The sequence below is a fragment of the Lytechinus pictus genome, chromosome 2, assembly GCF_037042905.1.
Source record: "Lytechinus pictus isolate F3 Inbred chromosome 2, Lp3.0, whole genome shotgun sequence".
NCBI lineage: Eukaryota > Metazoa > Echinodermata > Echinoidea > Temnopleuroida > Toxopneustidae > Lytechinus > Lytechinus pictus.
Genome location: NC_087246.1, coordinates 60,301,929 through 60,314,807, shown reverse-complemented (window position 1 = coordinate 60,314,807; position 12,879 = coordinate 60,301,929). Strand labels below are relative to the sequence as shown.

General features: G+C 35.4%; 1 protein-coding gene across 1 annotated transcript; it reads left to right on the top strand.

Annotated features, from left to right (window-relative positions):
• The first annotated feature begins 754 nt into the window (after positions 1-754).
• LOC129276666 (mucin-2-like) lies at positions 755-12,217 on the top strand. Its single transcript, XM_064095870.1, has 8 exons — positions 755-1,378; positions 2,262-2,423; positions 3,650-3,708; positions 4,453-4,559; positions 5,096-5,265; positions 6,011-6,236; positions 7,321-7,427; positions 9,041-12,217. Exons 1-8 carry the CDS (start codon positions 796-798, stop codon positions 9,091-9,093), a joined length of 1,467 nt encoding a protein of 488 aa, XP_063951940.1. The 5' UTR covers positions 755-795; the 3' UTR covers positions 9,094-12,217.
• The last annotated feature ends 662 nt before the right edge of the window (positions 12,218-12,879 follow it).

Below are 12,879 nucleotides of genomic sequence, written 5' to 3'. Positions count from 1 at the left end.
TTCTCACGACTGGTTTCTCAGTTTTAATTGTGCATGACTATATAGACTTTTTGGTTTCTTGAAACATGTCCAATACGTCAACGCGAGTACTTTCTCGTCCCAAATCGAAACGATCTATTCGCTGGACGATAACACTGTAACACCTTACCGCAGAGATAATAGTTGTCAACCGTCGTATAGAAGCTCACATCCGTCAAACGACAGCATTTCTTATATACTCCCTTGTCCCAACAGCAGAGTTTTGACTCCTAGCTAAAGAGCATATACTCGACCTCTTCGCGACAATTTTACCTCAGTAATGCCGTGAAAACTTCTTAGATAGAATTCGTTTATTATTCTGCCTTACCTGTGATGATGCCTGTCACAGAAATACTGTTCACTTTACATTTCCGTTGTTTTGCGACTTAGCCGACTCCAGCAATACGGCAGTAAATCGCAAACTCCCTAATTTCAATAACGCTCCTAAAATCGTTACGGAAACGATGTGTTAAAAATATCTCATATATCTTGTCTATTACTTGGCATATAATTCAGTCAATGGGGATATTAAAATCAACTTTTTAAATCTCAAATTTTCACCACAGAGGACAGTAGATACTCATTCTACCTTAACTCCCAAAAAGACCCCCCCCCCCCTCTATGAACGAAAAATTAAAGAGTACCTGATATACAGCTTTTACCTTTCAGATCACTTTATCATTGTTTGCAGATGTAACAACAGAGGGAGTTACTGATGCTACGAATTCATTGCACACCGCAGCACCAAGTATCATTCTCACCACAATTACACCAGACATGGAAACACCGACCAATCCTGTAACTGATTTGGCTCTCACTTCAGTGACGCACGGACATGCCACGTATACACAGAGTAACTTGATCACAACACCTAGCGATTCAAGCACTACTCTGAAAGATCCAAGCACAGCACCGAGTGATTCAAGCACTACACTGAGATACTTGATCTCCACTTTGAATGAGCCGATCACTACATCTGATTACTCAAGCACTGAATCAAGCACAGCACCGAGCGATCGGAGTAGTCATAGTGGTTCACAGAGTGATTTGAGCACTAAGTCGCATGATTCTAGCACCACTCAAAGTGATTTAAACACTCCTCCAAGTGATTTAATCTCGACACCACATTTTGTGAGCACTGCACCAAGTGATTACCTGAGCACAACTATCGATTTTACCAACACCCCAAGCCATCCAAGCTCTACACTCATTGACGCTGACACCACACTGTTTGACTATTCATTTTCGCTTACTAGCATTATCACATATACACCAACCATTTCCAGTACCACTGCACTTAGCACCAGTTCTACACCAAGTACAAAAAGCCAATTTTCAGCTATTTCTACGGTATCAAACGGTAAATGAAAGAGAAGTCGTGGACGTGTTTAGATTTTAAGTCAATCTTAATTATTCCGATCATGGATATTTGTTCTATCTCAGTCGACGGACTAATTTAAGAATTATATTCTTTCTTTTGGCATATTAACTTAATTGCACTCACTACTTTTCACAGTTTATCAATTTACATACTGTCTGGACACTTTTAGACTCAATTTTCCGGACAGTTTCGACCAAATAAACAAATGTAGTACAGAATGGTTTTGCAGTTTTTTTTTTAATATCACTATTTCTTAGATTTAACGCTTGTCGTCCTAATATCGTTAACTCTGTGCTAAACCATTGACATTGACATGTTGACATGCTTGAACTACCTTCCATTTCTAATGTTAATTAATGCACATGCCTTACCTGTTGCTCTGCTAGACAAAATCACTCAAGCTCTTTATACATGTACCAATGTTACGTAATTGCGACCAGTTTACTCTGTTATTCAAATGAACTTATCTTCTAATGCCTACATTTCTTCTCCCTCTTCTCCATCTGTGTTTCTTTTTCTACTCTTAACTTTCTTATTTATATGCAATTACATATGATGTCATTACAGTACGTAACTTGTTATTTATTTGTATCTGGCGACCCCAACTCAAGCTCTGCTTTCCGGGTTTTCGCCTCCTTCAAAATTGTGTCGAAATATATACTGTATTCGTTACTATGTCAAATATTATTTTGTATCTGTTTGAAGGAAATAAATGTGATTTTCAATCAATCAAACCATGCAGCAGATTAGGCCGTTTACCTCAGATTTTTTTTTTCACTTTTATTTAAATAAACATCGAAATCAGTGACCAAACCATGAATAGAAATGTGTATCTACTACCTCTTATTGTATCCACTATCAGTGACAACAGCAGGGCCGGACCCAACGACAACTAAATCCGACCCAACGACGGCGGCCTCGCCATCTTCTTGTTCTAGTATTGCATGCAATAATGGAGGAACGATAGATCGAGATGATTGCACTTGTGCTTGTACCGGAGGATTTCAAGGCGACGATTGCTCAAGTGAGTCCCACAGTGGTTGCTTTTTCCCCTACATTGTTTCATGGAATGGGTGCGATATAGGATGTGTTTTATAGAGGATGTTATATAGGATGTGCGCTTTCGTTTTGTTTGTTAACTTTAGCTTTGAAAGATTTCTTTAAAGGGCAAGTCTACCCCCAGCAAAATATTAATTCGAATAAAAAGGGAAAAATCCAACAAGCATAAAACTGAAAATTTCATCGACATCGGATGTAAAATAAGAAAGTTCGGACATTTAGAAATTTTGCTCAATTTCACACACAAAAAAAGAGTTATACGCATATCCTTGGTCGGTATGCAACTGAGGGAACTGATGGCATCATCCACTCACTGTTTCTTTTGTTTGTCATGTGATACAAAGTTGTATTCCCCCTTTTTTTTTAAACATATAAATTACCACTGTTCTAACATTTTGTACTTCCGTCAAGTTGGTCATTATTGTCAAATCTGTATAAAAAAAATGAAATCACCGAATCTTTCATATAATAATAATAATAATATAGGGTATTTATATTGCGCACATATCCACCTTGTTAGGTGCTCAAGGCGCTCCTATATTACCCGGTTAAGCTAGGCGTTCATAGCGCACACAGCTTTTTAAGGAATTACTTCCTACCGGTACCCATTTACCTCACCTGGGTTGAGTGCAGCACACTGTGGATCAGTTTCTTGCTGAAGGAAATTACGCCATGGCTGGGATTCGAACCCACGACCCTCTGTTTCAAAGTCCGAAGACTAATCCACTGGGCCACAACGCTCCACATATGTATATATCCCTGAGTTGTGCATATAACTGTTTAGTGAAAAATAAGCAAAACTTTAAAGTGTCATAACTTTCTTATTTTACATCCGATTTTGATGAAATTCTTAGCGTTATGCTTGTTTGATTTTTCTTTGTTGATTCAAGTTAACATTTTCTGGGGTGGACTTTACCTTTAATGGTGTAGGCCTACTTGATCACCATCTAGCACGATTGTATTTGTCAATAAACTTGTAAATGCAGTTGAGGCAGGATTATAAAAGTTGATTTTATTAAACATTGGAATAGGAAAAAGGAAAAGAAGTTCTTGTTTAGCACGAAAGCCGGTTTAAAAGAGAATATATGCCTAACTCCGGAGTGGCGATCAATGAAATTATTCAAGTTATTTCATTAAAACTGAGGGTTTTTTGTTTTGTGTTATTTTGTTTTGTTTTGCTTTCCTTTTCAGCTCCACAAGCAGAAATCCGGATTTCTATCGTGATTTTGATCAACGTCGACATGATTACCGTGAGAATGAACTTTTGTTCATAAGCTATAAACGCACGAACATAATTTGGGATATTTAGGAAAACAGACACAAGAAGACTGAGGGCGAATGAAAGAGAGAGATAGAGAGAGAAAGAATGAGGGAAAAGGAAGGGGGTTAAAGGGAGAGGGTTGCAGGGCAAAATCATGAGATAGATAGTATTATTCAAATATTTTAATCATTTCTTCTGTTTTTTTTTTTTTTTTTTTTTTTTATAAATCACCTTTTATTCGTAAAAAAGGGAATCAAATACAATAATATGCCCAGGTTATCAGTTCTAAACGAACGTAATACAGGGCAACATAAATTGAATACAGTATAGGTATACATTGTATAGGTATATATATTGTTTTAGTTAGATTTCGTCATTTTCGCTGGATTACATTTTATGACTTTCTACAAAGTTATCAGGCCATCGCCTGATACGCTTTTATTTAAATAATGTTTTGATTTTTAATTTTTTTTAAATACAAAGTCATGTACATGAATGCATTGTGAAGACTGGTTTGAGACAACGTGAGCCAGCTGTGTAGCTATTTCATCGCATAAATTATCTTATATTGCACGCTAACTTCATTGGTTTAGAAGTCTAGAACCTCAAAAATATTGTTTATAATTACAAACTAATTGATTAAGAACGATCTCTTTAATATTTCAGGATTGACTTTGGAAATAACAATAAACAAAAGATACTTAACCTTCCATTCATTTACTTTCTGTTATAGTGGTTGCAGATTCAGGACATTCTACTTGATGCCATCGCCCAGGTTACTTCAGATTACTGTAACACCAACTTCGGCCAGTGTTGTCCAAATTACGGAGAAAAAGCAACGTAAATGATAACAGAATACTATCTTTGCCCATGTTTTGGTTTGTTTTGGTGATTAAACTTGTACATTACAATTGAAAAAAAAATGTGGCTAACTAAAAAAAAAACAATAACAGCATGATTGAAATCTGCAGAAGCATATATACGCAATAGAAGTAGCAGTAGCAGCAGCAGCAGCAGCACAGTAGTAGTATTAGTAGTAGGAGGAGGAGTATGAGTACAGCAGTAGTAGTATAGTAGTAATAATAATGGTAGTACTACTACTATATACTACTTCTACTTCTACCATTATATGATTTAAATACCATATCGGACAGAATTTGAAAACCAAGGCAGGTTTTTGTCATTCTTATTGCTCTAAAATGGACGCATACAATATAATTTAGGCACAATGGAAATGTCAATCTCCTTCACTTGAACAACAACTAATAGTGATGTGAATTATCAGCATTCCCCTACAATGGGATTTATCTTTTCTGTTCGTATATTTCATCGCAGTAAGATGTAGCTCGGATTGATTTTTATCTCTTTAAACACAGGTCTGGTCGGATAAATTTTGCATCAGCTAACGACGTTAAGATCGTGAGTGGATATCCAATAGAGAGCAATGTCGGTTCCGGTTTGGCGACCGAGACCGCCGTCTACATCGAACCGACTTCTATGACGTCATCATGCGAGGAAGGAAGCAGTAGAAGTGCACCTGACTCAGGTAAATTGGGCGGTCGGCTTCTAAACTGTTAAGTCAAAAATATATTCAAGCAAGCTAGGGACTATAACAGTATGCTGAAAATATTATCGGACGGTATCTTGACTAAATGACAAAGTATGGAAGATGCCAACCGTGATTTAAAGCTACATACTATACATTTTAGTTCTACTCTAATTTGCATACTTTATATGTTGCTATGTCGGTCAGGTCTTGGACATATCTTATGTCACAGGAACACTTTTTGTCTGAAAAGTGTACATAAAGCGGAAAGGTAAAAGGTTTTACACGTTTTCATGCGTTTACTTCACGGGTATATACACGGGATTGTCAATATATTGACCCCGCCCCCAGGAGATGAAAATTCTGGCAACTCAAAGTAACCACTTTATATTTCGTATTCTTGTTTTGATATCCTTCGCAATTATATCCTTTCAGAAGTTTGTTCAACTGTATTTATATTGACTTCGTGCAGTAACAAGCAAACTTACTGTTCACAGGCGATGCAGTTTAGTATCGAAGTGTAACCTAAACATGCAAAATAATTATTGCTCAATATTATTGCTTACCAACTCTAAATAGATTTTCTCGAGAATAACACTGCAATCAGAGAGATCCGACATGTTTGATAGATCAATTTCATTATTTTCCAAAGAATGTTGATCTTTCTCCCTCTAATAAACACACATAAATTCAGAAATGAGAGCGACCATATTTACCACTGTTTTATAATTATTTTCTCGAATAGATACCATGATATACATACCCCAGGATGTCGTTCTCGCCGCCATCAATGACAACCTCGACGTCATCGAATCCCAGCTTGGTGTGTCGATCAGCAATGTCACTCTCGGCATGGTTGACGACGTACAACCAGAGGAAACGTCTCCCGGTCTGAACACGGCATGGATCGTTGGTATATGCCTGCTGACTGTGATACCGCTTATCATGGTTGCCATCTGTCTCCTTGCGCTGTAAGTTGAAATAAATTCACATTATCAGACCTCTCCTTTACTTAAATTGGTTCAATAAAGCGAAAGTTGTTTTTCACCCTCATGGTCACTGGAAATTATATGTAGTAATACACACAGCTTTGCCCCCACAAATTCGGAGACGGCATAAATTTTGCCTTTATTGGAATGAACAGAAAATCCCAAGAAAAGGGGCAAGGTACGAAAAGCATGAAACGGCACTTCAGAAAATCAGTCAACAACTTTACCAAGTTCTTGCCTGTCATAGCAACAATCTACTTTATAGGCTGCAGGGATGTTCTGTTCTGTCTAAAGACAATTGGGTTACTCATTGGGTCACTACAGATGAATAGCTTTTGTCATTCCTTTAGAAGACCTTACATTTGGCCTGTGCATTTTGCATTTATAGAGTGTATAACTGAATTAGAATAACATGCATATAGGATTCGAGGGGAAAGGTTCCGATCTTGCATGAGACTGTTTCATTAAGAGTTAAAAATAATGGTAACTTTGCCATATTGGCAACTTCCGTGGTAGCAGGACTCAGAAACCAGTCACCCTCAAGGTTTCCATGGTAGTTAGAATAATGATAAAGTTACCATAGTTTTATTAGAGTCGGAAACGGACCACACTGACGGGTCTCAGCTCAACTTATTGGCAGAATTATACCCCTTGACGCACAAACTGAAGACGCATTCGCATCAGGTGAAACTTTCTCGCCTCCGAGTTCTAACTCCAAATGACTTAATGACAAGATCGATGTTAACTTTTTGATCGATTATTATTCTGTATGAATCGGAATTTACATGAATTTAAAGAGAGAGCAATTTAAAACTCTCTAGCGAAACGACGTCATCGACGCCATCAATTTTGACAAGTGAGCAAAAAAAAGAAAGAAATATATCCACTTCAAAGTAGGGAGGGACACTTCTCATATAAGCGGAGACACAACACCCATTTTAAGTACAAAACAAACAGCATGCCCGCTCTCAAACCCTTCAACCCTTGTCTGAGCAGGAGGAACAAATACTCATTTAAAATAGTAAATATCTCATTGTTAATATCATATTATTCTTGCAACATATAGAAAGATGAAAATCTACCAAAACCAGAGATGGTGGCAATGGCATCAGAGACAAGTTCGTTCTACGAGAGTCGAACCCATAGTACAACCTTTGGATCAGCGCTTTACCTGTAAGCTTGTTTCCAGATGTTTTTTTTTTCAAACATTTCCATGATCCCACCACGTTCTCATTCGTTTTCATTGAGATGTGGAAATAATTTCAAGTTTATTCAATCAATTACAAATAATTACTGTCATATGAAATTGAAAACGATATAGGAGTATACTTTTCAATATTATCAGTTTTTTAATATTTCATTTAAAAATGAAATTTATAAATATCTCATTTAGAAATGAAAAAAATATTTCATTTTAATGACCTTCATATGGCAGCTTTACTACCCGTTTTATTCGTTTAATATATAACTTTATTAACAATATACCTCTACATTTTATACATTTAATAAATGATTGTATATTGTTAACCATGCCTTTAATTGAAAATATGTATACAATACTACATTTTTTACCAAGAGAATACTAAATACTTGAAGAAATTATACTAGGTAAAATTCGTAATTAAATTAATGTGATTCACTGCATTCTATTACGGTACTTATGATCTGAAAAAACAAAACATGCCAGAGTGATATTTCTAATTTTCCCCACCTTACTGCTTTTGCATCAACATACATGCGCAGGAGTAAACAAACGTTGGTATCATTAATTGAGTTTGTATTTTATTGTCATTCCCTGCTATTCCTGTTGAGTGAGATATTTTCTTTCTTTTTTCTTTTGAAAACGAAATCCTTCTATTTGTTTCTCTGTCGAGCGCATTTCCTTCCGCCAATACTTCCATTTCTCATTTTTACGCGATTATCATGATTATTGTCGATCATTATATTTAGTTAAAGATTTCCCGCCTTTTTCATTAAGCTGTGTGCTATTCCCTAAACCAGTGGAGGGAAAATTATTTTCCCATGTATGTATCCCCTGTTTTTCTGTTTAGCATGTGATTGTGATTTATGTGGAACCTGAATTCATATTGTGTGATAGATTTTGACATACTATTCAGTAAATGATATTATATTTCACCCATTTCCTTTCCTTTTCTCCCCCTCCCTTTTCTCCCCAGTAAAGCTTTAGGGGCCATGGTTCCCCAAGCCCCCCCCCCCCTCCCATCTGTAAGCCAGTGCACTGATGTGTTATCGTGACATTTATACTTACACTATAGAAACAGCAAGAAAAGTATTTTGCAGAAACACGCTAAAATCTGTCCTTTACATCCAAATTAATACTGCTTGTATTTTGTATCTTCCGGGGCGCCACTTTCAGGGGTTTAAAGAAGGGGAAAATGAGGGACGAGGGCCGCGGAACGGTTTTGAAAGTGGGGGGGGGGGGGCTAAGCCAAAAGTGGGGGATTGACCATGCAAAAAAAACAATCAGATGGTCCTTTTTACGCTTTTGTACACGGTTTTGGAAAAAAAGGGGGTTAAAGCCCCTCAGCCCCCCACCCCGGTTCCGCGGTCCCTGAGGGAAGAGGGGGATCAGAAGTCAACGAGCAAAAAGGGAAGATCATCTTAAATGCAACGTAATATCTTTTCACTTGTATTTATAAAGCAAATATTTTTGCGAAATGTTCAATTTTATGTCATATATTTAGCGTCTATACGCTGATTTCCCTAATGGGAGCTTGATATTTTCTGTTAACTCATTTTTTTATAATATTTTTTTACGTTTACAGGGAAACAGGAAATCGATGGGAATCCCGATATCTACATCCTGAGAAATTTCTAGAATGATTTTTTTTATCCTATGGCAGTGACCTGCTTCTGTGTAACACCGTCCAGGAACCTGTTAAATGAAACCTTGCAATTGAATGCAATTCAAAATATCAAAACTTGACTTTCAACCAATGGGGAGCATGCATTCATGGCTTGTTTGTTTTGTGTGTTTTAGTTGCGTTTGAATGTAAGGTTTTAGTCAATAGGCCAAAGCTCCTATACGAAGCTAACTATCTACACCTTGTTTAATAATACACCATTAATCAACGGGCATTTTTATTATGGTGGAATATTTAGCATATTGGATGTATGATTAATTTATGAGAAATATTGTCATTTAAAGAATATCATTGTAAGACTTGTGTTATGACAAAGTTGTATTTATATGTTCTGCAATAATTATGTAAAGAAAGATATTGATATATTTATAGTTTTAGAAAATAATCTTATCTAAATTGATGCCATAGATGTGTGAATATATAAACTATGTGTACAGAGAGAAGAATGTGTATGTGTGCATTGTATTACTGAAGATTATAAATTGATATTATTATATATAAAAAAATATAAGTTGAACTTGAAATGTAAGCATTTGAAGAATTATGATAATGTACGAAAAATATTCATTGTATCTGACCTGCGATATGTATAATTTATTATTGATATACAGTATATATATGTAGCTTGTGAAATTATTTTTTCAAAGTTAAATAATTCGTTTCAACTTCTTTCATACTCTTATCTTTTATCTATGTATCATAAAAGAGACTGTAAATGAAATTTTTCATTAACGGTGTTCAGTTTTCCTCAAATGAGTAAGTATATTTTACTGTACTTTGATTTTGATATTTTAAAGCAAGTGAGTCATGTTTTTAGATTATTTATTCATTGTGACCCAAAATGTGATTAGATTAACCAAATCTTAGTTTTAGTTTTTGAGGTTGACAGTAATATATTTTCATACGATTAACTAAGAAAAAAGATTTATAAAATTATGATGATGTTTAATACATTTTTCGTAGTATAAGTCGTATCAAGCAAAAGTCGATTCAATAGGTTGAGGGTTTTGCATTTTCATAGAATGAAAATTCACATGAATGTAATTGGTATACATGACAAAAAATAATTGGTTATGTATGATAATCATGATGAAGCCAGTAATAATCATTAAAAAATTACCTTGGACCTAATTAGACCTTAGCTCGTTCCATCCACATGTGGACATTGATCTTTAAGGGTCCGCCACTGGCGTCGATCCTGGGCGATGAGGACTGCTTCGTTCCAAGTTGTGTCCCGATCAGTAAGATCTCTTTTAATTGTTCTCTACCATGTTAGATGTGGTCTCCCTCTTTTCCTTTTCCCTCCTCCTGGTTTCCATGTAACAGCCGTCCTGACTATGCTGCTTTCTGGTATCCTTAGGACGTGACCAAGCCATATCAGCCTTCGTTTTGCAATTATTGGGCTGAGTAACTTTTGGGTTTCTTTGGTTCCTTACATCTTCATTTGTAATGTGTTCCCTCCATGAGATATTTAAGATCCTTCGTAAACAATTGTGATGGAAAGCATCTAGCCTTTGTCTGTCTCTTACCGTCATTTCCCAGATTTTACTGGCATAAAGGATGATTGAAAAGATGGTAGCTTCATACACCCTCACAACAATTTTTTTATTTTTAAGACACGATAAGATAACTAATTTTCTTTTGGGATCCAATGATTAATTCAAATGTTAAATTTGTAAATCTTACCAATCAGAGTCGTGATTTCCACTTTTATTTATTCTTAGAATATTAAATCGTCTTAGGCCTTTAAGGATGTGCCTAGGTTGTATACATTAATTTAAGGAGATTAAATATTACCTACTTTTCAATTTTTCTTTGGGGCGCAATTTATAGCTATGTCTCTTTTCGGCTAGCAGTGAAATAGTTTACACATGCAATAATTTGATAGAAAACAATTTGAATATTGCAGACTGCAATCAAGCGAAATACCGTATTTATCACAACATGAACCTTACATTTAACACCGTTATCTATCTTTCACATAAAACCAACTTAATTCAAATGTAGAATACTTACTCTTGATGTCACAATACAAAGGAAAGCAATATTTTGAGCTGTGGAGTCATGTAAAAAATAACAATATCGTGATTTGTATTAAAAATAAATGTATTGCATTTCAAATTGCATATTTAACAATTTAGAAATGACGAATAAACTATAAGTAGTATATTTGACAGTAATTTGTGCACTTTCAAGTCTTACTATAATTTTTTTTTTAGGTTTTGTGTAATTAAAGCGAAGTTATCACTAAGAAAAATTCCACCAAGTCTTTCAATGAAATTATTAAACAAGTTTTCATTCTCATTAATATAGTTATTTAGCCTTTTCATAGGTAGCATGGATACTGCACGTTGGTAGGAATAGTATAACAATAACCGGTTATAAGTGCCATTGGTCTACACCTGCTTTGTTTCCACATGCTCTGATCCTAGTTCGTCTACTAAACATTTGGTCTAATTGCCATTTAGTCCATTTATCATTTCGTCTAATGTCCAGCTAGGCTAAATGCACAGTTACCATGATGGTGACACGAAAGTTGCTCCTGCGACATTTGCTCCGGTATTAATAACTCAGAGAGCATAGGATTAAGAGTTAGGATTGTAATAGAGTTTTTGGTTCGGAATAATGTAAGAATAAGGATTAGGGGTTTATTTAGTTTTTGAGGTTATGTTTGGCTTACCGTGCAGATTTTCCATCGGAGCAATTTTCACCGGAGCAAATGTCATGCCGGATGTCATGGTACCCGTATGATATCCACCTTTCCTGGTCTATCACCACTTATTCTATATGATTAAAATTAATGAACTGTTTATAAATCAAGTTTTCTTTTGAAAAGTGAGAAATGATTTTAAGATGAATTGGAAATTCGACCATCTGAGCATTAGACTAAATGAACAGTAGACTAAATGGATATTAGACCAAATGAAGTGCAGATCAAACAGCAATTAGATCGAATTGATAGTAGACTAAATGAGTGGTATTCTGATAGCCATGGTTTATAACTTAGACCACACTTTTATGGAGTGCCATTTGTCAAGTTATTCACCGATTAAAACTTGTTCTTATCGATCATGCTGCAAAAAAAAAAGAATTGTCAAAAATTAACTGAGCCATGAAATGAGAAAAATACAATAATTGGTATATCGTAGTTGCCACGAGTTTGGAAGTAATATCATGAAGCCAGCATTCCATAGAAAGTGTGGTTTAAAATTCTAGTTTAGACCAAGGTAAAACCTGGGCTTAATTATCAGAATACTACTCAATGGGTTAAGCCCATGGTATTAGACTCAGATATATACCATCTGTTGGAAGAAAATGAATATATTTCGAATGGCCCGATATGAGACTGTAACTTGATTAAACTAGTGTTGAAAAATAACTGAAACGGGTGTTGTTACTGGATTTGTCTATAACTAGTTCCTCTATTATGCATTGAATCTGTCGTAAAGATAATTGAAATTGGTGTCTGCATAATCAAACAGTGGAATATTATATTGCAATAATAAAAACAAGCACTATCAATCAAATTCTATTTTTTAAATGGTATAATCACTCGATAAAGATGATTTCATCACATCTTCATTTATTTTTAAAGTATTGTTATAAGTGTGATCATTAAGAACATTACCATCTGTCCAGCCAGTATCATCAACGCCATCTTCATCATCATCATCGTCATTATTCCTACGAATACTTCTCCTGAATCTCCTCGTCATCAACACCAATATCATCATTACCAT